Raw genomic sequence first — 22,872 nt, forward strand, 5'->3', positions numbered from 1 at the left:
GTTCATCTCAATTCAAGTCTAAACTATAAACTCAAAATGTTATAACAAACCAATGCTTAAAATCACCTTTTTTTTTAAAAAAAAAAAAACTAAATACTTAGGAAATTCAATATAATTTTGATTTTGATTATTTAAAATAAGAATTGTTTTTATTAATATTAGGTTAAAATATGGAAAACTACGTAAACGGAACAAAACAGTAAACTATTTACGGCCCGTGTAACAAAGTCGGTAAAGTTAGCAATTTTTTTAAATATTTCAGGTTTACCTTTTCATATTTATTTTTATTTTTCGTGATTCGTCCTCTTCTGTTATTTCTTTTTCCCTTGCGATTTCGTCTTTCTTCTTTTCTCTTTTTCTTTTATGCGATTTATTTCCATCATCTTTATTATTTTTCAATTCTTTATTTATGTTATTTAATTTTTCAATCGTTTTTCTTCTTTTCCTCCTCGTTTTTTCGCTTCGATTTCTTTTCATCGTTTTTCTACTTTTCCTCCTCTTTTTTTTGCTACGATTTCTTTCCATCGTTTTTTTTACACGTTTACATTTGGCTAACCAAATCTAAACGATTGTGTACAACAAATAGAAAAATCTAAAAGATCGTGTATTGAAAAAAAACATTTAGATTGGAGTAGCCAAATGTAAACGATCATGTAAACAAAATAAAAGATCGTGTATTAAAAATCAAATCATTTGGATTGGAGTACCAAATGTAAACGATCGTGTAAAAAAAAAGTAAACAATCATATAAATAAATCTAAACGATCATGTACAAAAAAAAAAGATAAATTTTAGTCATATCTAAACGATCGCGTTGTAACCATATCTAAATGATGACGTATATATTGAACTATATCTAAACGATCGCGTATAAATTGTAAGAGACATTTTTGGTATTTTACACGGGCCTTTGCCTTTGAGCTTTTTTTCGTTTTTTGAATTGTTCTATAAAACGTAAATATTTTACCGTTTTTTTATATTTTTTAAAAAACTCCTAAAATATTGTTTTGGTACAAAACTTTATTCAATTTTAGTTCATATACTTTTAATAGATGTTAAATTTTGTCTCTTAAAATTAATATTTTTAAATCGATTAAACAATGATAACAAATTTTGTGAAAGGAAATCAAATTTACATTTTGAAAATTCACTGATAAAGAAAATAAATTTGAACGATGAACAAGTGACTAAATTTAAAATTTTGTTCAAAGGTAGGGACCAATTTTAAAATTCGAATACAATTATTATTATTATGATTAAAATATTATTTTGATCTCTGTATTTTTAGGATGGGTTCAATTTTAGTTATTATCTAACAATAAATTTTTTTTATTAGTTTTTTACTATAAATTTGGATTTGTTTTTTCATTTAAAATTATTAGGATTATTTAATCGATTTAAGATTTACATAATATTAAATTAACAAACTAATTTTAAATTAACATAATGATATTTTTAACCAATATTTATGAACTACCGGTTGTGTGGTCGGTCGGACTAAACTGAGTCATTTTCTTCTTTCCTTACCATATTTCATTTTGATTCGCTCCACCAAACGAACAGTGCTGGTTTGAACAGGTGACCATTTCTTCTTTTTTGTTAGATATTATTCTTTTTGAATACGTGAGTTTGGTTAACGATTCGTTTGTTTCTTTGTTCTTTTTCAAATGGGTATTGTTGCTTTTACCTGTTCATTTCATCGATCAGGAATCTCTGAACTTTCATTTCAAAAAAAATTATTCCTATTTGCTTTCTGGGTTTGTTTTTTGGAGCTCCAGTTGAGCAATCAACATATTCATTTATGGCAACATTTTTTTCCATCTTTTTTCTGAATGTGCTTTCTTATTCTAGATGTTTTCTTGTTTAGTTTAATGAATCATTGGAGAGAGGATCTGATACCATGTAAAAGAAGATATCTCATGAGTTTATCAACGATGGAGCTAATTGCTTGCTGACCAGGTTAGGTAAGTTCCTTTTGGGCCTACATCTTTTTCCCCAGTTTGATGTGCAAGTTTTTTTTTTTTGGACCACATTGAATTTATTGAATTGTTACTCAACTTGAATTTAGATCATATACTACTTGTGGCAAAAAAACTGATTGATTTCATTATCAATGTCTGTTGCTTTCAAGAGTTACAAATGGTGAGGATGTAAAATAAATAGACTAGAGACTATAAAGGACCCGTGCAAGATGTCACATTCATATCGAGAGTCTATAGCTTCTCCCCCTTTTAGACAAGTTATTGTATCTTTATATCATCTATGTCCTCTCTCTCTCTCTGCAATTTGGCTAGATGAAACTACAGGTTATTATGCTTAGGAAAGTCCTTTGTCTTTCTTAAGAGAATACTTTATTCAAGTTCAAATAATAAAAAATTAGTTCATATGCCAAACACATTATTTTATCCCCTTATCTCGCCTTTCATCTTGCCATCTAAATGTCCACTTCCTGCCTTTGTTTTCTTGAAGAAATGTATGCAAAGGAAGATTGTACCTCAATCATGATTTTAATTGCAAAGCATGTCTGGAAAGATTGAAAGATATTGCTAACAATAAGAAGTTTATAGTTTGATGATGAGCGATTTATATTGTTCCCAATACCATGGAGGCATGTGTAAAGAATCAAACTTCCTTTCGTCCTCTTTTATTGTTTTCAGAAAGAAACATCTATTCTCATTCCTTTTTGGACTACAAGCGCTATCTGATTGATTTAGTGCGCCCACTTGTAGTTTTTGTTTGGGGAAATATTGCCATCTCACTTTTCAAGTGTTTAAGACCTTGAAATTGCCTTCCTCTTTTGAATGTATCGCTTATGGATATCAAAGAAAGTGGCTTTCGAGCAAAAACTCACCTATTAACATTGAAGTGATTTGTTTTGGAGGAAATGTCAGTTTTCAAGCAAACATGAGATATTCAAAACCTTCTACGATAATACAAAATTATTGGTTTGTTTTTCTATCCTAGTTATCAACACTCAATAAAACAACTCACTTTCTTTTTCTAATTTGGCTCTTTATCACAAATGCATGAGTTATCTTCTTTCTTTCTTCTTCTTCTTCTTTTTTTTTTTTTTTTTGTTACTTTTTTAATTGTTTTAAAAATGAACAAGCCATCATTTTTTTTAACAAATAAATAAACGAGCTATCATAAGTCAAGTAATAAATTGCTTATTTCTATGTCATAAATAATGGTGAAATAGTTGATTTTCCATACATGCATGCTTCTAAATTTTGCTTCACAAAGTAGGAAGAGATTGCTGAATTCCCCAAGTATTAGGATGAGCTTGCTAAATCTCTAACCAACAAGTAATGTTTGATGAATTTCATCATCAACATATAGAGTATCAAAGAACTTTCACCGAACACATGATTTCATTAAAAATTCATCCAGCAGATTGCATTTTTATTTATTGATTTTGGTTGTGTCATGTAGTTTCGATTTTACATGTATGGTTTGTTCTAGTTTCTGCTTTTGGATCTAACCCTACTAGGTGATTTTGGTTGCAACTTGTGCTTCTAATTTATGATTTTACTCTGCTTCTTGTTTGTGAAAGTGATTGCATGGTTTTGGATCTAATTCTAGTTTGTGGTTGTAGGGGTAATAGTTATAGCATATAGTGTTGAATATATATGTAATGAGAAACCAAAAGAGTGCAAAACAAAGGGTCAATGGAAATACAGAAATAACCCAACCAAAGGAGCCAACCAACTAACGTAGTAAAATATGCCTCTAATCCACTAGAATAAGACCTAACAGGTAATTAGGAAATTCCTTAGAGGCCAACACTTAAATAGAAGCTAGACTTAGCTGACGACCAAACCTCCTCCCAAACTCTTCCATATAAACTTTATAATTCCTTTCAACTTCCAAGCCAAAGGGCCCAAAAAACTGCAAATAAACCAACCTGCCATAAAACTGAACCCTTATCTTGAAATGGCTAGGATCTCCTTTATTATAGAACTTCATTCTTTGATAAGCAAATGCTAAACAACCTTCTATGTAAGAATTACAAAAGAACTCTCTAGAAAGGTCAGGGGTCCGAGTACAAGAATCCCTACCCCTGGGAGTAAAGATGGAACTCCCAAGCAAAGAAAGGGTGGCCAAAACCAAAAGGAAAGGAAGAAGAGGTACTTGAATGATGGAGACATGGAGATCTAGTACATAGAGGACTAAAGGATTGTTGCCTAACTAAGTGTCCTTCCAAAATTTGTTTGGACCCAGTCTTCACAAGGCATTTCACAGGATTGGGAGAAAAAAATGGAACCCCAAAGATTATGTCTGACTAGTAGTTCTACTTGGTGCTTATGTGACTGACTTGTAGTTTTAGTTTGTAGCTTTAAATCAACTTTCTCGGCAGTGATTACAGTTTTATTGTTCTGGATCTAGTTTTGGTTTTTGGTTGCAGTTTGTTTTTGTTTTAGATTTGATTCTTGTCTTAGAATTCTGGATCTAATTCTACGTGGCGATTATTGTCGTGACTTGTAGTTTCGGTTTTTCATTTTTACAACATTTCCTAGTTGGTGTTTTAGATTTTGTAGTTCTGGGCTTATTCTAGTTTTTGTTACTTCTGATTTTAACCTTTGGGGATCAATTTCTAACCGTGGTCATTGTTCTGATTTTATACTTTGGTTCTGGATTTAGTACAAGACTTCTAGTTGATGCCTGATGTTTGTGTTTAGCTTGAAATTTAATATGAACTATAGTTATCAACAAAATCCGCCCTATAATTCAAGGCTATGATATATGTGCTTAATGTAGGAGTTCTATAAAATGGAGGGGGAAAGAAGGGCTTTGTTGTTGAACCTCATTCTAGGATAAGAATAGAATGTGTGTGGTCGGATTTCTAGATTCTGTTTTTTTAAATAAATGTTTTAGTCCTCACTTGCTTGGAAGCTTTTACACTTTAGTCCCTTTTGTTTAAAAGTTAAACTTAATCACTTATGTTTTAACTTTTTTTCCTTATATATTTTTTGTTACCATGTTAAATGTGGTTGATTGTAGGGGTGTTAAAAAAGCACCAATAACTTAAAAGTTAAAATTCACTTTTATTTTTAGCTCATTTAAAGGGGTGTTTGAGGAGCTGGAATGTAATCAAGAATACTGAGAATCAAAGGAGTGTTGGAATGCCTAATGCTTGATGTTTATGTTTAGCTTAAGTACAGAACAAAGATGAAATCGTAAAAAGTGAAAACGATAGAAAATAGAGTTTAATTGAAAACTGCTTGAACAAAACGTGTTTAATATTACAATTCAGTTCAAAATGCTCAATAAATATGAATTTTGTATTACATTTCAATGCATTCTAATTCCATTAGAGGTGTTCAAACATCCCCTTATATTTCTAACCCAAAACAATTTTAAACCCTAAACCCAATTGGTATGTGCCGGCTTAGTTTACAAGTCTTTGGACAGTTGATTTTTGTGACTCCCTTGGTTAAGAGTATATTAAAAGCTAGATATAGAACTAGTAGATCTAACAAATGTGAGACAAGGATTTTGATTGTAACCCAGTGGACTAAACCAACCCAACAGTTGATTTGAGCTAAGTTACTTTATTTGGGTTATCAAAATTACAACCTAAACGATTTGATTGGATCTAAACTCTAAAATATCACAAAAAACCAAATCCAACTCATTAATACCCCTAGCTAATGGTAACCTAACCTTCTGTGACATAATACTAAGTGAGTTTCCTTAAATTTCTATGTGACTGTCTATTACATCAATGTCAGTTTAGATCTATTAACATCAAGTGTAAATTGAAAAATGCAATGAAAAAGGTAAAATTAAATGATGTTATGATGTTTGAAAGTTTGAAAAAGAATACAAACAATATTCTCCGAATAACCAGGTTTCCTCTAGCTAAGGAACAATAATCAATAATCAAATGTAGATTTATCCATAGCCTTCCTGCCTAATATGCTTCCATGTAAACTTCTACGTGGAAGTGATTGAGCTTTTCAAATATAATGTCTTTTCCATAAGTCCCTTTTAGATAGCTCAAAGTGTTGTAGACAGTTTCAAAATGAGTTGATTTAAGGACATACATAAATTGACTTACCATGTTTTCGACATATACAATATCAAGATTTGTATGAGTACACTTAAAACTTAAGAGGGAGCATCAGTTCTAGAGGAGGCAGTATGCTATACAACTTCTCAAAACCTATTGAAATTCTCTTTTTCTATCTTTAAGGAATCCATTGCTCCTTTTAATCTAATGAGACTAAAGCATGGTTCTACTAGCTAATTTCTATGAAACAGGTGATATATTTGGTTCTAACCTGCCATTACAGTTTCCAGGAGACTGGTTGATATTTTCATAGCTGGAGTCTCTTGGATGTTTTTTGTACGTCCGTGTATTTTTCTTTTTTTAATTTTTTTTACAACGGAAGTTGTCTCTATTAAAGAAAAAAAAAAGAGAGAGAGAATAAAACCACATGAGGAATTTTTCTTTTAGACTCTATCTTGAGCCTTTAAGCAAGAGTCCAGTTAGATGAGGGTCACTGATAGGTCACTTTTGAACTTCGAAATCAGTGCAAGGCTCTTGTCAATGTCAATTCGGTGAAGAAACGATATTGTAAAGGATCGAATAGAAGATCTCTTACTCTAAGACCATATCTTGTTAACCCAGTGCTGAATCCAAAAGCTAAAGTTGCTTGGCTCCTGTAGATTTCGTCTTTTACTCGACTCTTATCACTCTCCTGATATCTACTTTTGGTAATAGAATGAGCAAGAAATCATTATCTGATCAAGTTTATTCAAAGCTATTGGCGATTATGGATTGCTTACTTGTAATTTATTGTCGTTAAAAGAGCCTATCCATTGGTTCTTGTCTAGCTACTACCTGTTGCTTCGAGTAGTTGGGTGTCATTTTGTATGTAAACGTGGCTTCATTTTGTTCGAAATAGCTTAGCCGACATTTTCACATGTCTAAGTCTTGTGGTAAATACTTTAGCTACAAATATGTAAATTCATGATTTGTTATAAAGAGATGACAGAAATGTGTAAAATGGAAGGATAGAGAGAAATGTGTAAAATTGAAGGATTTCGTAAGCTAATAGTATGCAAACTTAATTGTATGAACTCTACGTTCGAATACTTAGAGTTTTTAGTTGTGTTTCTATTTTGTTCTTAAGTTTCAAAATTTTACATTTTTGAGTTTTATCTAACTCACTATACATCTTGAACGTAAAAGAAAAACGAACTACTTTATTGGGATGACTTTTGTTTCTACGGATTTTTTTAACGTTAGACACAATTTCACTAATGAAATTTTGTTTTATGTCATAGATATGATGTATTTGTTAAATGCTTCTTAACTTTATGACTTTGTTACACGTGCCATAAATATTTTAGCAGTTTGTTATATTTATGAAAATTTTCCCATATATTATCATAGTATTAGAATTTGTGCCATGTATTAAGCTCGATGACGTGGTTCTTTCTTTTTTTTTAAAAAAAAATATACATATATATATATATATATATATATATATATATATATATATATATATATATATATATATATATATATATATATATAGGTTTGTTATATAATATTTCTATAATTTGCTTTAAAGGAAAAATTACACTTTTAGTCCTTTATTTGATTTAGAATAATGACCTTAGGTCTCTAAGTTTTCGAACTCAACATTTTAGTGTTTGAGGTATTGACGAAAATAGTCATGTAGAACTCCCAAAGAGAGAAAGGGCTTGGAGGATGAAAGATTTTTTATATATATATAAAATCATCTATCGAATTATAAAAATAACATTTTATTCATCCAAACTTAAAACTAATATAAATCAAATATCAAATAAATCAATTACTAGTCTTGTCATCATTCAACTATAATGACTAATTATTAGATTATGCCGAAACTAAAATTAGGCCAAAAAAGTCGTAACATTTTAAAATATAAACAAAATTTAGTGATTAAATTGTTGTTTATATGGACACACTTGTCATAAACTTAACAAAAATCATAGAAACTCCAGTTTTTGTAACTCAGTTGTTTTAAGCAAGTTCACCTTTTTCAGCTTTTGAATCCAAATGTACAAAGATACATTTTTACTATTTTTAGGAGCAATTATTGTGCAACTTGTAGAAGTGAACAATTATTTAATACACTATTCATAATGTCATAATTTCAAAGACAAGAACAACCTTCATCTTTGTAGAACACTCTCAAACAATTTCAACTTCCTATTCTTCAAAAAAGAAAAAAAAAACACACACACACACAAATAAACAAAAAAAATAATTATTTGGTAAAAGGAGAACATCAACTATATATATATGTGTGTGTGTGTATGAATAGTAGAAAAATGATTTGGCCATAATAATGTATGGACAATGGAATTTAGAACCAAAAAATGAGGGGAAATGGAAATGAATTGAAAAGTGGGAGTGTTTGTTTGGTGGGAAAGAAACATTTCAATAGTCTCCATATTGGAAAAAGGAAAGAAAGAAAAAACATAAAGCCAAAGAAATTCCCTCTCTTTTTAAATGTCAAAATTAAAACCCCATTTTTGTCCATTCATTTATTTTTCCCTCTTTTACCAATCATGCATGTCCTTCAAAAGGGCTTCAAGTTCATGAACCTATTTCTCTCCAAGTCAACCCTACTTTCAACCATTTGTTTATTTGCTTTTTAGAGCTAAGTGTGGGAGCCCACCCAACCCTTAACCTCCTTTTTTTTCTCTCTCTCTCTCCTTTTAAATTGTTGTATTACAACTTGGGTTGAACAAATTTGAATTTGAAACCTTTTATCTTTAGATACATACAAGTGTTAGTTGGGTTGAGTTCAACCCTCTTTGTGCTCGCTTTTGTCCTTATTTGTCATTTTTAGTTGTGTTTTTGGTTTTGTAATGAGTTTGTAACTTGGTTGTCTTAAGTTCGAACTTTGTGTTGTATAAATAATGGAGATGGGAGCTCGGGATTACCTAAATTAGTGTTTATTTGGTTTCACTACAAGAAATCTGGCCTTTAATGTCGGTTTAAAACCGACATTAAAGGCCTTTAATGTCACTTGGCGACCGACATCTTTGCGAGCGTTATTAAAGGCCTTTAATGTCGGTTGGGCTTTAATGTCGGTTTAAAAGCGACATTAAAGGCATCTTTAATGTCGCTTTTAAACCGACATTAAAGGCCTTTAATGTCGGTTTTCAACCGACATCTTTCATAGTGTTATTGAAGCCTTTTAATGTCAGTTGGGCTTTGATGTCGGTTTAAAACCGACATTAAAGAGGCCAACAATGTCGGTTTATAACCGACATTATAGATCCCCAATAATGTCAGTTTAAAAACGACATTAAAGCCTTGTTTTTGGATCCATTTTTACAAATTTATTTTTATTTAATTGCTGCATTATTTTCCATTTTTTATAAATTGACAGTCGATCCGTGTAAATAAATATTTTTTCTCAGGCCAACAAATCAATAAAATTAATATTATTTAGAAACTTTAATATTTGTCTTTTACATTTGCATACACAAAATGAAATCTTATTTAACAAAATACACATTCTACGTAATCTTATTTAACAAAAGCCTTGTTTTTGGACAACTTCTTGATTCACTTCACGCATTCTACGTAATCTGACCACCCTGCAAGCAAAATACACATTATCGGTAACTAAAATATCATCCAACAGACAAAAGGCTTTGAGCTTGCCAAAGAGTATTCAAGGGTAAAAAACTTAAAAACCAGAGTTCAGAAGCTAGAGAGTATTTAATGAAATGTGTTTATGATTAAAATTTTCAAGGGTTAAAAACAAAACAAAAATGTAAAAAATAGAAACCAACTTATTTAACAAAAATATAATAAACTTACCTTCTTTCCACCCTTCATAAAATCTCTCCAGCTTGAAACCTGATAATGACAATACAGTACCAGATTCTTTTGGGATTAGAAATATGGTGGGTTTGTTGTAACTTACCAATATTAAACTTTATGGAAAAATAAAAGGCAGCTGAAAGAGAAACGTACTAGGAAGAAAATATTAGAGAAAGGCAGAGAGAGAGACCGTTACGAATAGCTTTGTCTCGGAAAAACAGAAAGCCCTCTCCCTTGATTCTTCTCCTCCAGTCAGCAAGAAGATCTTTTCCAAAATTCCTTTTATCATACAAGCATTGTAACTGTGTTGTATAAAATCTCAAGGAAACAAAACAGCAATAGAAGACTGGAACGATTGCACTGCATGCAAAGGTTCATAAAAGGCACAAAACAACAGAATGAAGAGTCCATTATTTTTCATTACTAAATCCATCTTCCAAATGTGTATTATTGAAATAAAGACTATGTAAATAAAGAATGAAGAGCAATTGGAATATTTCTCACAAGTGTTAGAGATAGAGCCATAAAGCAAACAAAACTGAAGGCAAAGATCAGAAAGCCATATATGTTTTGTCTACTGCAGAGATATCAAATATTACCTGTTTTTTTTAACAGTGGGAAACTACTGAGTTTGCTGCTGTTCCCATGCCCCTACACACCATCATTATGGAAAGATTCTTCTACTGCCATTATTGAAATGCAATATTTCTCACCAATAAAATTTCAGACCACAGAGTTTCAAATAAACCAATTAGTTTGTATGCGTCTTTTTCATTTTTTATTCCATTAATATACTTCTAAATGTAAATATTAATGGTCCAAAGTTATAATTTATCACTAGCAGGCTTATCCCAAAAGTGTTGCTTCTAGGATAAGATAAATTTATACAATTGTAAACCGTTATATATTCATTATAAAACTAAGTCTCTATAGTAAGAACAATGCAGATGGTTAAAAGGATAGAATATGAACACTGGGGAAAAGTGAAGAAAAAGTAAAGAATGAGAGATTCCCAGAATATTTGAGCAAAAGGGTACATAGAAAAGGAGGAAGTTCAAAGCAAGAGCAAGTCATTCACACAAACACACACAAAAGATGAAAAATTTATAGAAATTCCCAAAATTGATCCACAACCCAGATCTTGAAAGGGAAACCTAAAGCCAACCCATTATCCAAAACAATCAAACGAAGGGATAGAAACATAGAAATCGACACGAAAGACATGAAAAATAAAAGAAAAGTTCAAAAAATTAATAGGAAGTTTTGTCAAGGCGTACCTGATTGAAAGCTGAGAGAGAAGAAAGAAGAGAAGAAGGGGGCCGGGGAAGGGGGGGCTGAGCTGAAACCAGAAAATTAAGCCGACATTTTTTGGTTTTTGGAATCAATTTGGTTGGTGATTGTACTGAAAATTGTATTGGAAGGAGCGTGTAAGGCACGCAGAAGATGTATTGGAGCGTGTGAGAGAGAGTGAATGAAGAAGCTACGAGTTTTGGAATAAAGTCTTATCTTCTTCGTTGGAGAGTTTTTCTGTTGGCAGAGAATCCCCCCGTCATCAAACTCTGTAGCTTTTAAACTCTCGTACACTAGTGCTTGATGTCCAGTTTTATGAGACGGTGAGACAGTATCGGCGAGACAGTATCGGCAGCAACGGTGATGGAGATGGAAGATGACCCATTGACGATGAGACAGTATCGGAGTAGTCGGAGCCATTGACGGCAGCGACGGTGAGACAGTATCGGAGTAGTCGGAGCCTCTGGAAGGCGGATTTCACGGCGGCGATGGTGAAGGTGGGGAATATGAAGGTTTTGACTGGAAGCCAAGGGGAGATTAGAAAGTGATGAGATTGAGAAAGGAAGAAAGGGAAGAAATGTTGAGAGAAAACCTTCTTTCGTAGGGTTTGGTAGAGAAGAAAGGAGAAAAGAGTAAAGTTTAGGGTTTGGTAGAGAAGAAAGGAGAAAAGAGTAAAGTAAGAGAGAGAAAAAATCAACTTTTTACAAAATTAAAAAAATAAAAAATAAAATAAAAAAAAAACCTTTAATGTCGGTTCTAAAAAACATGATGTTTAATGTCGGTTTTAAACCGACATTAAAGATAAAGCTTTAATGTCGCTTTAAAACCGACATTAAACATCCGCTTTTTGAAAACCGACATTAAAGCTTATTTTTCATTTTTTCCACCCGACATTAAAGACCAGATTTCTTCTAGTGTTTGTTAGTTCATATATTTATATTTGGATTATAAATTGGGAGTTTTGTAAGTTTGAGTTTGTGTAGTTTGGGATTAGTCAGACAAACGTACTTGTAACATGGGGTATATATAGTTTTACATATTAAACATAAGTTTAGTTTCTTAGCATTGAAAAAACAAAACTAAATTTTGAGAGACAAACAATAGACCTAAGTGCAATTTCAGTGGTTAGACATGTGAAATTTCGTCATATATATCATAGGTTTAGATCTTATTCGTTTTATTTACTATAAGAGATATTCTAACGAAAATAAACCTCAACGATCAAACACTCTCAAATTATTTAGGTTTAAAATGTTGGCATCAACGAAAATGTTAAGATCTCAATTTTATGAAAAACTCAACGGACATATTGATAAAATATACGTGTTAGACAATTAAAATTTATAAAAAAAAGAATTAATAAAAAGAGAAACTTTAAAAGTAATGATGAATTTTATTTATGTTATATTCATGTTGACAACATTTTGTTATCTTTTCTTATGTTTCGTCAAAGTTTTTAACGATATCATGAAGATATCGATTCATTCATTATATCATCGTCAAACTCATATGTAAACTTTGTAGAAATGTCAATATGTCGAACGTGGAGGGGAGTATCGTGACCGATGGCTTCTTCACCCAATAGAGAAAATAAATCCAAAATCCCCTATTTCTCCTCCAAGATTCATTAGCCATAATTAATGTTATATCATTACTCCCACCTTTCAAAATGTCCAACAAATTAAAACTTTGCATGCCAAAGTGATTATGACACTTTTACTATTTTTCTCATATGAAGGATTGAAAATAGTAAATACCAAAGCATATGATTAGCAAATCTCATTGGTAAATTCTTTTGAAAGAGAAAGACTATAAAGATTAGTTCTTTTTTCTGATTACTCCAAAAAGAAAGACAATGAAAGAGACAACAATAATAGTCTCTAATCAATCATAATTAGTTCGTTCGTTTGGCTTGTCGTGCAAGGAAAATCAACTTTTTCTCATGTCTAAATTTTATCCACTTCAAAAATTCATCTTTTCAATAAGCAATCAAATAGAAAATGCAATTTATGAAGTTGAATCAAATCACTCATATATACTAAATCATCCAAACTTTTATAACTATAAATTCTAACATGAAAACTTGTAATTTTTTTTCACATATAAAAAATTGTTTATACCATTGAGGATGAAGGAGTTTTAAGTTGTGTGAAGAATCCAATAAAGCCAACATTTAGAAAAGGGAAAGAAAAACTAGAAAGCAATAATTAGGGAAAGAATTAAGGAAAAGGAGCAAATTGAAATAAGTATTGTTTGTTTAAATGGAATAATAATAGTTTTTTTTTTAAATCAAATTAATAGCAAATTGATGATATATATATATATATATATATATATATATATATATATATATATATATATATATATATATATATATATATATATATATATATATTGGAAAAGGACAAAGAAAACAAAAGGCAAAGGAATAAAATGACAAAAGTTGGAAACTTTTGGTGTAGAAATTAGAATTATAATAAAAGTTTAAAATGATTTCCCATTGTGATTGACAGATTTGCAAGAACACATTATTAGCATATATTCTCTCTCTCTATATATAAATATAATTAGAAAGAGAAAACCTAAAAGAAAAGAAAAGGAAAAAAAAAAGTCAAAATTTTGTTGTATGTTTAGGAGAAGATTCTATGTCTTTGTCCAAAAGCTTAGCTGTTCCCATCCTTTCCAATGCCCACTTCAATAACCAATCCCATTTTGGTTCTTAGGATTTGGCTAACCCTTTCTTTTCTACTTTGGATTTTCTCACCTTTTCTATTTTTATTTCTATATTTATATTAAACTAACCATTATCAAAGGAGTCTCAAATTTTATGGATATACTTGACAACAAAATTCAAAATTCAAACTTTCATTACACATAAAATTAAAAATTTTCATCAAAAGCCTTTGTTCAATCCTAATTCAAATCAATAAAATCAATAATAATACCTACACTAGCTAGCTTTACAATGTTTATGTAATGTAACCAAAAGAATGAGAACCGAGTTTCCCTTCAATCCCAATAAGATAGAAAACCAAAAGAGTAAAATGTACTTGAAGTCTCGGTTAGGTATGTCACGTATTGAAATTTACGTCTTAAAACTAGTAGTTTGTAGTTTAAAATCATATTTTATTCAATAAATTTGTTATTGAGGAATTATTAGTGAAATTGAATACTATAATCTTAAATCCAATAAACTAAGGTCCCAATGATATCTTGAGTAAATTTGAACCTTATATAGAGATATAAACGTGGGTCAAGTTTGAGTATATAGCCTAAACAGTCTATAATATATAAATAAGGTTAGGTGCCTTAATCTGGGGACACTATATATGAATGTGGCTCGCTCTGTAGCTAGTGCAAACGATGTGACCCTCAATTGTTCAAATGGAGACATGAAAGTGGGAGCATCCTATGTAAAGAGCTTACATAAGATTGGAACTATGATATAGTCACTTTTACGTTATAACATCGATTACAGTATAAAAATGACTCTTTCGATTATTGATGACCTAGTTAATTTAATCTTAATCCTGAGTTAACTATGAATTTCTGTTCACACAGAATTATCCTTAGATCTGCATAGGTAAGGATCGCTCAACAACTCTGACCCAATAAGCTTCTCATTCTAGAGGTAAGATCATGTGGATAGCTGGGGACAAAGGTGCAAGACAGAATTCACTCCTGGTTGTTTCCTTAAGGACTAAATCTAGGTTTTGAACAAGGTGCCTCACCCTTTCATTAGCTCGAGAGAGATTCGGTTTATAAATTGGACCTTAAACCAATTCTTCAATAGTGGATCAGTGGAACCTAAGTAGCAAGATGTAACCTTGTGAGTAAAATAATATTTTGACCAAGCTGGGGTTATGAACAACCTGTGAAGGATAACTCACTAATCATGGTTATATTGAGGAAAGTGAAACTACAAGACTTTAGTGGAATGACCCGTTAGTTAATGAATGTTGATTAGTTCGATCTACAAGAGTTTAGCCAAGTTATCTCGAATCGTTAGAGCCTATGGTGGTCCATTAGGTTCCCCTACTAGTTCATATGGAATTAACTTGGAACAGTATGCTGGATTAGTTTGAATAATTTAAATTAGGTAAGGAGAGAGAAACCGACAAGTATAAATGATATAGTAGCCGATTATGTCAGTTTAGAGATAGAGATCTACATTTAAATATGAGTTAAATATTTAAAATATGAATGCGGATTCAAATTCGAAAGCTAAAAAATGATGAAAATGATCACAGCTGTAAAAAGTCAAAGGGTTGACTTTTAACTTTGAAAAGTCAAACTTTGACCGACAATATATTCAAATGTGATTTCAATTTTGAAAAGATAATGTTAATTCTTGTTCAGGAGGTCAAAAGTGGTCAAGACGGACAAAATGATAAAAAGTCTATGTTTGACTTTGACTTAAATGGTGAAATGACGATTTTCCCCCATGACTAAAGTTAGTTGGAAAATCCAACATTTTGTTGGACAATCCCACTAACTCTTAGTAGGTTTAGGGTTTAAGGCGGTAAACACCTAGCCCGCTAAATTTTATTAATGTTAGTGGAATGTGAGGTGTTGAGTTTTTTGGTGAACTAATAACATGTATTTTTGCATGTAAGTAGGTTATTTAAAGGCTTCTTTTTCAAAGGTCGAAGACTTTTGGTGGCTCTTGTAATTTTCCGCTTTAAGAATTCATAAAAGTTTTTTTTCAAAAAAAAAACAATACCTCTTAAGTAATTTTGATTACTTTTCTCCCAAATTTTCATTTATATCTCTGTCAAATCTTTCACTCATCAAGTCTCACAACCAGGTTCTAAGTCCAAAGAACAGCAGTTCAAAACTAGTGGTGGTCTAGATCGTATCTGAGTGGAGATTGGCGTGGTACGGAAGTTTCAAATGCATGAGTTTTCCTTACCCTAATTTATTTAATTAGGATAGGCAATGCATGTTAACCTCTAATAAGATTAGATGCAATTAAAGTAAAATCCAATCATGTTTTTTGCCGCACATGTCTACCGTATCCATCACCACCTAGGATTGAAATTTTTAGAATTAACATAATTATTTACATTGCAAGTTTCTTCGACTCAAACAACCCAAGTTTAATAATGAACCCAACACAATCCGTTACAAAACATTTGAGTTGAGTTGATTCGGTTTACTCAAGCCATTTATTTAAATTTTTTTCTAAAAATATACAAAATGTTGCTACGTAAAAAAAATTATTTCATTAAATTAAGACAACTTAATTTCAATTTATATTATGAAATTCTTCTTTCCAAAATCCTAAAATTGTTTCTAAGAGTCCGTCGGAGAATAAACCGTAAAAATTAAATTAACAAACTAAATAAAATTAAAATAAATATATGTATATTTATCGTAAGTAATAAAGAAAATCTTACATTTTAAAATTAACTATAAGTTTAGGTTGGTTTTGGCTATTGTCTATAAATCTATGAACTAACAGATCCCATAAAATTTCTATTTATTTGTACTCAACCCAATTCGAATGAGTTAATAATCCAAACCAAATCGTACACGTTGATTTGAGTTGAATCGATGGAATTTAGACGTGATTGAATTTAGCATTTAAAAATGGGAGGAAAGAAATAAAGAAAAAAAAACACACTATTGTTGTCCCTAATGAGAATACATCCAAAACAACACCACCCAACAAAGTTGGTGTTTTATGAGAAGGGGGTGTTTGTGTGGTGTGGCCAATGAAAAGGGTGTTTGTGGAGTTTGATGTTATCCTAAATGCCAAACACCCCCCTTCCTCACCTCCTTTCTAAGAATAGTGTTATAAGGAAATGACAAGAAATAATCAAATCAATGTTTCTAAGGATAGTGAAATCCATGATTTGGATATGTTGTCCAATCATTTTTCCCTACAAAACTTTTATGCTATTTTTGGAGGAAACGTGGGCAACTCATGTCCCTTTGAGAACCAAACACACTACTTTTCTTTTTCCTCTTTCACCAAACTAATCTTCTCATCCAAATCCCAATTGGGTTTTCTAAGAGAATGATGAGAAGAAGAAGAAGAAAAAAAGGGAAGGATTATTTTTAAAAAAGTTGTTTTCTAACTACTTTCTCTATCCATTAGAGTTATGATAGGTGTATTGTTTCGTTTCGATACAAATCATGTAGAGATCGTATGATAGTTGATTGTGCTAGTTTGTTTAAAATAACGTTTTAAAAGCTTTAAAAAGCGTTGAAAGTCATTTCAAGCAAAAGTTGTCCCTTTGTTTTAAACTGTGGTAAATGTTTGAGCTAGTTTTTGCACTATCTCGAGTACATTTGGGTTAACAAGAGAATGAAGAGGAAGGAGAGGATTAATTGTAGTTTTGTAACTATCTTCTCTGTTGGCACAAGTTATGTTATGTATGACTTTGATGAATTTGAATCGAAGGTACATAAGTGGATTTTTTGTTCCTAAAACCTTTAAAACTGATGATCATCGTCATTCAAACTAACTCTTATTCTTTCCTCTTCAACTATGGTAAGTGTTTTGGTTAGAGATGGTTTTTACATTTGTCTCAAGTAATTTTATCGAACTTGAGGCTATGCAACATTTGAATAATGAAATTTCATGTGATATTTAGTATTTTAGGAGGAGTCGTTATAACAACTAAAACAGGAAAAACTATTGTTTCGTATGAAACCTATCATAATACTTGCCGGTTTTCAATTTCAACTATTGTGCAACTTTAAGTTGCCTTTCTACCTTCAAATAAACTACCAAACTATTCAACATTTACGGAAAATAAAGTCTCACCCTAACTAAGTAAATAGCCACAGAGAAGGGGGGAAATGAACAGTAGAGCAAATAAAACAAAAATGAGAAGACATACAGAAAGCTACTAAAGTCTTCAAACCCATTTTCCCCCATAAGTGAACATGCTAGTCAATCTTTACCCCACACACACAAACACCCAAAAAATAAAATAAAATAAGGAAGCAAAAAAGAAAGAAGAAGAAGATAGGGAAGGAGAGAACTAAAAAAAAGGAGTACACAAACAAAAACCTTTATATTTTAGATCTAAATCCACAAGTATAACATACAATTCACAAACAAAAGATGGACCATACTCCAAACCTTAGTTTGTGAAAAATTAGTGCTAATCAATCAGAATGCCCATATTTTTCTTCCTCAAAAGATTGAGAAACCAACAAAAATTTACCCCTACACTTCACACACTCACTTTGTTTGATGGCTGGAAGAGTCAGGCAGGCAAACTTTTTGGGATTTATGGCATCTGAACTTTCTGCTCTTTCAGACTCTTCATTCTTCTCATCTCAGCTCTATGAATTTGGCCACTTAGCTCCTGACTATCAATAAGCAGCAGCAGCAGCAAAGAAGCAGAACCCCAAGATGTTAATTAAGTACCATAAGTGGTAAAATATTGTAAGTAAATATATATATATATATATATATATAAATATATATATCATATTATATCATATATATATAACTACAAAGCATTACAACAAAAGGAAGAAAAGAAACCCAAGTCATATATATGTCAAAGCTTCTGTTAGGTGTGGCAGCTTTTGTTTTTTTGTTGTTTTTTTTTTTTTTTACTTTTCTTTTTCCTCTTTTTTGGGTTGTAAAGTTAACTGGTTGTATTAACAGTTAAGGGTTGATGAAGTTGTTTATCTCTTCCATTAGACAGTAGAAATGTTCATTGTTTGGCAAGAAGTAAAACCCGATTGTCGCCTGCTCGAGGAAGAGGAGTTTCACGTCATGACCGGAGTCTTTTAGGCCTTGCACGTATGCGAGTTGCCAATCTTGCATTAGATCCAAACCGGCAACGACAACTAAACTTTTAGGGAAGTCAAGTCCTACTAGGCTTTTGGCTTTGGGGCCAAAAATGTTACAAGCTGGATGATCTCTGTCTTCTCCTTCAGGGAGATAAGCTCTCCAGTACCAATCTCGGTCTTGAATGGTTACAAAGTATTTACCATCGAGTTTCTTCTCCGATTCGGTTCTCTTTTCGCCTCCAAACATAGGGTGAAGAAGGATGTTGCCTAGTACCTCGATGTCTTCTTCAGCTGCCTTCACTGCAACATGGTGAGCAATGTTGCCACCAGAACTGTCTCCAGCCAAATACACATGAACCTTGGAATCCTTCCCACTTTGCAACCATGTTTTTGATTTAACCCATTTGAGAGCAGTCCAGCCATCTTCGTAAGCACATGGATATCGGTGTTCAGGCGATCGCCGGTAGTTAACCGAGACTACAACTGCCTTGCAAACGCTTACAATCCGGCGGCAAAAGGTGTCATAGATAGCACTGTTGGCTGATGAATGAGCAAAACTGCCACCATGAAAAAACAGAATGACAGGAACAACTTTTGTAGTGCTTAAAGGCTTCTCAAGATCAATGATGCCCCATTTAGCTTCATTCTCTGGGGCCAGCTGATAAACTCGGTTGAGAAGGCCAGAAGCTCGATCGACATGATCAAATGAGAAAACCCCATCAACCGGAAACACATTCGCTGGAACTTTACGCTCAAGATACTCGGCTAATTCACGGTTGAATGTTCCATCCGCACGGCGGAGGATGGTGTAAGCTAGCTTGAAATTGGAGATAAGCACCCATGTATTCAGTGGAACAACCCTCTGCATCAACAAGACATTCGCCCAATGAAGAGACAGTGAAAGAGCAAGAAAACAAAGAGACAAAATCAGACAAAACCAAGTAAATATCAATTATGAACATGATTATTCTGAAGAACGAAGATAATATCTCCAAGCACTTGTTTCAGCAAATGCAACTAAACATCCTCCACCATTCACTTTCCAACAGAAGAAAACTCACAACTCATAAGTAGAAATTGGAAGAAATGGGAAGAAATAATCAAAACATACCAGAAATATACTCTCACCAGTTACATTGTTAACCAAGAACAAATCACGTATAATTCAAACCCAGCCTAGTAATAAATTAGAGAGCCTCCAAAGAAATAGGAAAAAAGAAACTCCTCACAAGTCAAACTAAGTGCTCGAATTTTCAACACAAAAACTTACCCAAAATTCAGCAAACAAGCAAGAAAGCTTGAAAACCCAAAATCATAACCATTAAAAGCAAAGCAAAAGTTCAAAAAGAAACAATAGAAGAGACCCCATAAATGAAACCATTAAACCCCAATTCAAAATCTAGCAAATAGGCATAAAAATGAATACAGATTAAGAAACAAAAGAAGCAGAAGTAAAGTACCTTAGATTCATTAAGGTTGACTTCATTACTCCCAGCCATCTCCCCCTCCTTTCTTCACACCCAAAACCCAAAAATCAAACAAGGGTTAAGAACAGAGGCAGTGATCTTCACTCAAAGAAGCATCAACAAACTTCTGATTCTCATAACAATACAAACAAACAACAAAATGGGTTTCTCCCCTTAACCCCAAACCTTAACCCCCCCTTCTTCTCCAAGTTCCTCAATCAATCTAAAGCGATGATTGAAGTTAAACAAAACCCTTTTGACAGTACTTCTATTGGAGTTAAACAAGACCCTTTACACCCTTTTTTTCTCTCTCTCTCTGATTGATTCCTCGTTTTGGGTTCTTCACTGGACATTGAAGAGACGGCTCCTTTCAGAAATAAGAGGAACAGAGAGCGCTCAGAAAGGCAGGGAGATCAAGGGAAGGATAATAGAGAAATAAAAGAAAGACAAAGTACAGAGAGAGAGAGAGAGAGAGAGAGAGAGAGAGAGAGAGAGAGAGAGAGAGAGAAAAGAGAGAAAGAGAGAGATAGTGTTTGATGGTCAAAATCGCAAAGGGAAGAGAAAGGAAACGACGGTGGTGGACGGAGACGAGAGAGACGACAAATCGGGCGGCCGAATTAAACTGTTCATAAGGGACCTACCATTTCAATTCCAATTTGTGTATATAAAAAAAAAAAAAAAATTAAACAAATTTTTCAAATGGGGTTCCTCTATTTTTAAAAAAAAAATCACAAATTTCTCCTTGATTTCATCTTTCTTCTCCTTTTTACTCAAAATTTAAATGTGGGTTTTGTTCTTGAGAGAGAAGAAGAGAAAGAAAGAAGGAAAATGGGTTATGGAGCTCAGTCAATGTTATGAAAATGGAAAGGTTCGAACGGAAGAATGGGCTAATGGCAAATGTCAGAACCATTTTGGGACTTTTTTGGTTCTTTTACATTAATTCCTTTTTTATTTTTTCTTTTATTTTTTTGGGAGTCATCCCATAGATTATGGATGCCAACATTATTTTTGTTTTTAATTACTTCACAATTTGAATCTACTTTTTTAAATTTTATCCTATCTTCTTCTTCTTCTTCTTTTTATAAAAAAAAAAAAATGAATAAAGGTTTTCTTTGGGCTTTTTTTTAAAAAAAAATCTTTTAAAAGTAGTCTAAATTTATAGATTTTGTCTGTTTGTTGCAATATATTCATATATGCTTTATTAAATTAGGTTTAAATCTACCTGATGTGAATCGGATTCATCCTTGAACTTGAAATTTTATAAGGTTAAATTCATGGTTCTTAATTTAGTGTATAGAATAAATCGATTAAAATCAAAAATTTAAACTTTTAAGATCATGTTTTTTGTATTAAAAAAACGTCTTCATTAAAAATATATTATCTTATATTTCATACATTGTATTGTTTTTTAATACATCAATACAAACATAATTTACATAGTTTTAAAAATAAATAACGAATATACTACGCAACGAACTTTTCGTATCTTGTTTAAAATGAGATTGGGAGATAATTTCCATGGCTGCTTTGATAAAATATGGGAGAGAATAATAATTTTTTTTAAGTGGGTTTTAATAGATTTCAAATGAAATTATATATAAATAAATAATATTTTTAAATATAAAAAAAAAATGAACCCAAACATCACAAAATTTTAAATTCTATTAATATCACTAATTTTGCTATATTAATAAAACTAAATTGATTTGAAGTGAATAATTTTAAATAAGCACATTTTTTTTTTCTATGTGCTATTTTATTTTATCTTACAAAGTTGTTTATTTTATATTTTAATTCTATTACAACATCTTCTCAAAAAAGCAGAAATATTTAAAACAAAGGCAAAATGTCAACCTAATAAAATTGAGTTGATTTATTGGATAATTAAGTTAATAGTATCAAAATTTTGTAGTTAGTGTTTTTATTTTATTTTATGGGGCATTAAGTAAACTTTGGTATAGTTCTCCACATGTTGATTTTGATTGAATTGTTAGTTGGATTGATGTAAGAGGATTCGTCCTTTTTGTTCTTTTGTTTTTTTCTTCTTCTCATCAAAAGGATGGATTATTCCTAAAACTTTGTTGTTGTTTACATAACATGACTTGTTGTTTCTTATATGTTTCTTTGACTCTAACAAGAAATGGTTTTTATCTTTTTATTTTTATTTTAAGCAAGCCAACACGACAATCAAACTACGCCAAATTAAACCTCCTTCAACGAGCAAGCTAATATGAAAAAAGAAAAGAAAAGAAAAAAAAAACACTAATTTCCAGACAAAAGAGTAATCTTGAAAGGAGGCCAGAGTTGTCATAGCATGAGAATAGATATGTTCCTCTTTTGGGAGATATGACAAAGAAAATGAGTAATGTTAACAACGTTAACAATAAAAATAATATCTTCAACCATCACCCCAATCCCTGCAAATTAATCATTTTTCCCTTTGAAGATAGGGTTTTAGTAACTTTATGAGCTAATTTTTATTTGTTTGTTTGTTTAAGAAGATGAGATTGATTT

General features: G+C 31.6%; 1 protein-coding gene and 1 long non-coding RNA gene across 3 annotated transcripts; both read right to left on the minus strand.

Annotated features, from left to right (window-relative positions):
- Positions 1 to 9,441: 9,441 nt before the first annotated feature.
- On the minus strand, positions 9,442 to 11,817 carry LOC127150082 (uncharacterized). 2 transcript variants are annotated; one of them, XR_007822055.1, is made up of 4 exons: positions 10,441 to 11,817; positions 9,995 to 10,201; positions 9,839 to 9,877; positions 9,442 to 9,612 (listed from the first exon to the last, which is right to left on the minus strand). It is a non-coding gene; the product is annotated as an uncharacterized LOC127150082 (long non-coding RNA). The 2 variants fall into 2 exon arrangements; XR_007822044.1 differs by having other exon boundaries at positions 10,032 to 11,817.
- Positions 11,818 to 18,140: 6,323 nt separating this feature from the next.
- Positions 18,141 to 21,257, minus strand: LOC103492714 (gibberellin receptor GID1B). The gene is made up of 2 exons (XM_008453192.3): positions 20,353 to 21,257; positions 18,141 to 19,754 (listed from the first exon to the last, which is right to left on the minus strand). Exons 1-2 carry the CDS (start codon positions 20,389 to 20,391, stop codon positions 18,765 to 18,767), a joined length of 1,029 nt encoding a protein of 342 aa, XP_008451414.1. The 5' UTR covers positions 20,392 to 21,257; the 3' UTR covers positions 18,141 to 18,764.
- Between the last annotated feature and the right edge of the window lie 1,615 nt (positions 21,258 to 22,872).

This window comes from Cucumis melo, chromosome 1 (assembly GCF_025177605.1).
Source record: "Cucumis melo cultivar AY chromosome 1, USDA_Cmelo_AY_1.0, whole genome shotgun sequence".
In the NCBI taxonomy this organism is placed as follows: domain Eukaryota; kingdom Viridiplantae; phylum Streptophyta; class Magnoliopsida; order Cucurbitales; family Cucurbitaceae; genus Cucumis; species Cucumis melo.

Bases quoted from the DNA above. Each gene is read 5' to 3' on its own strand.
- LOC103492714 (XM_008453192.3), bottom strand. From the start codon at position 20,391: ATGGCTGGGAGTAATGAAGTCAACCTTAATGAATCTAAG. The intron at 19,755-20,352 runs GTACTTTACTTC...TTGTTGATGCAG, and splicing joins TCAACCTTAATGAATCTAAG to AGGGTTGTTCCACTGAATAC.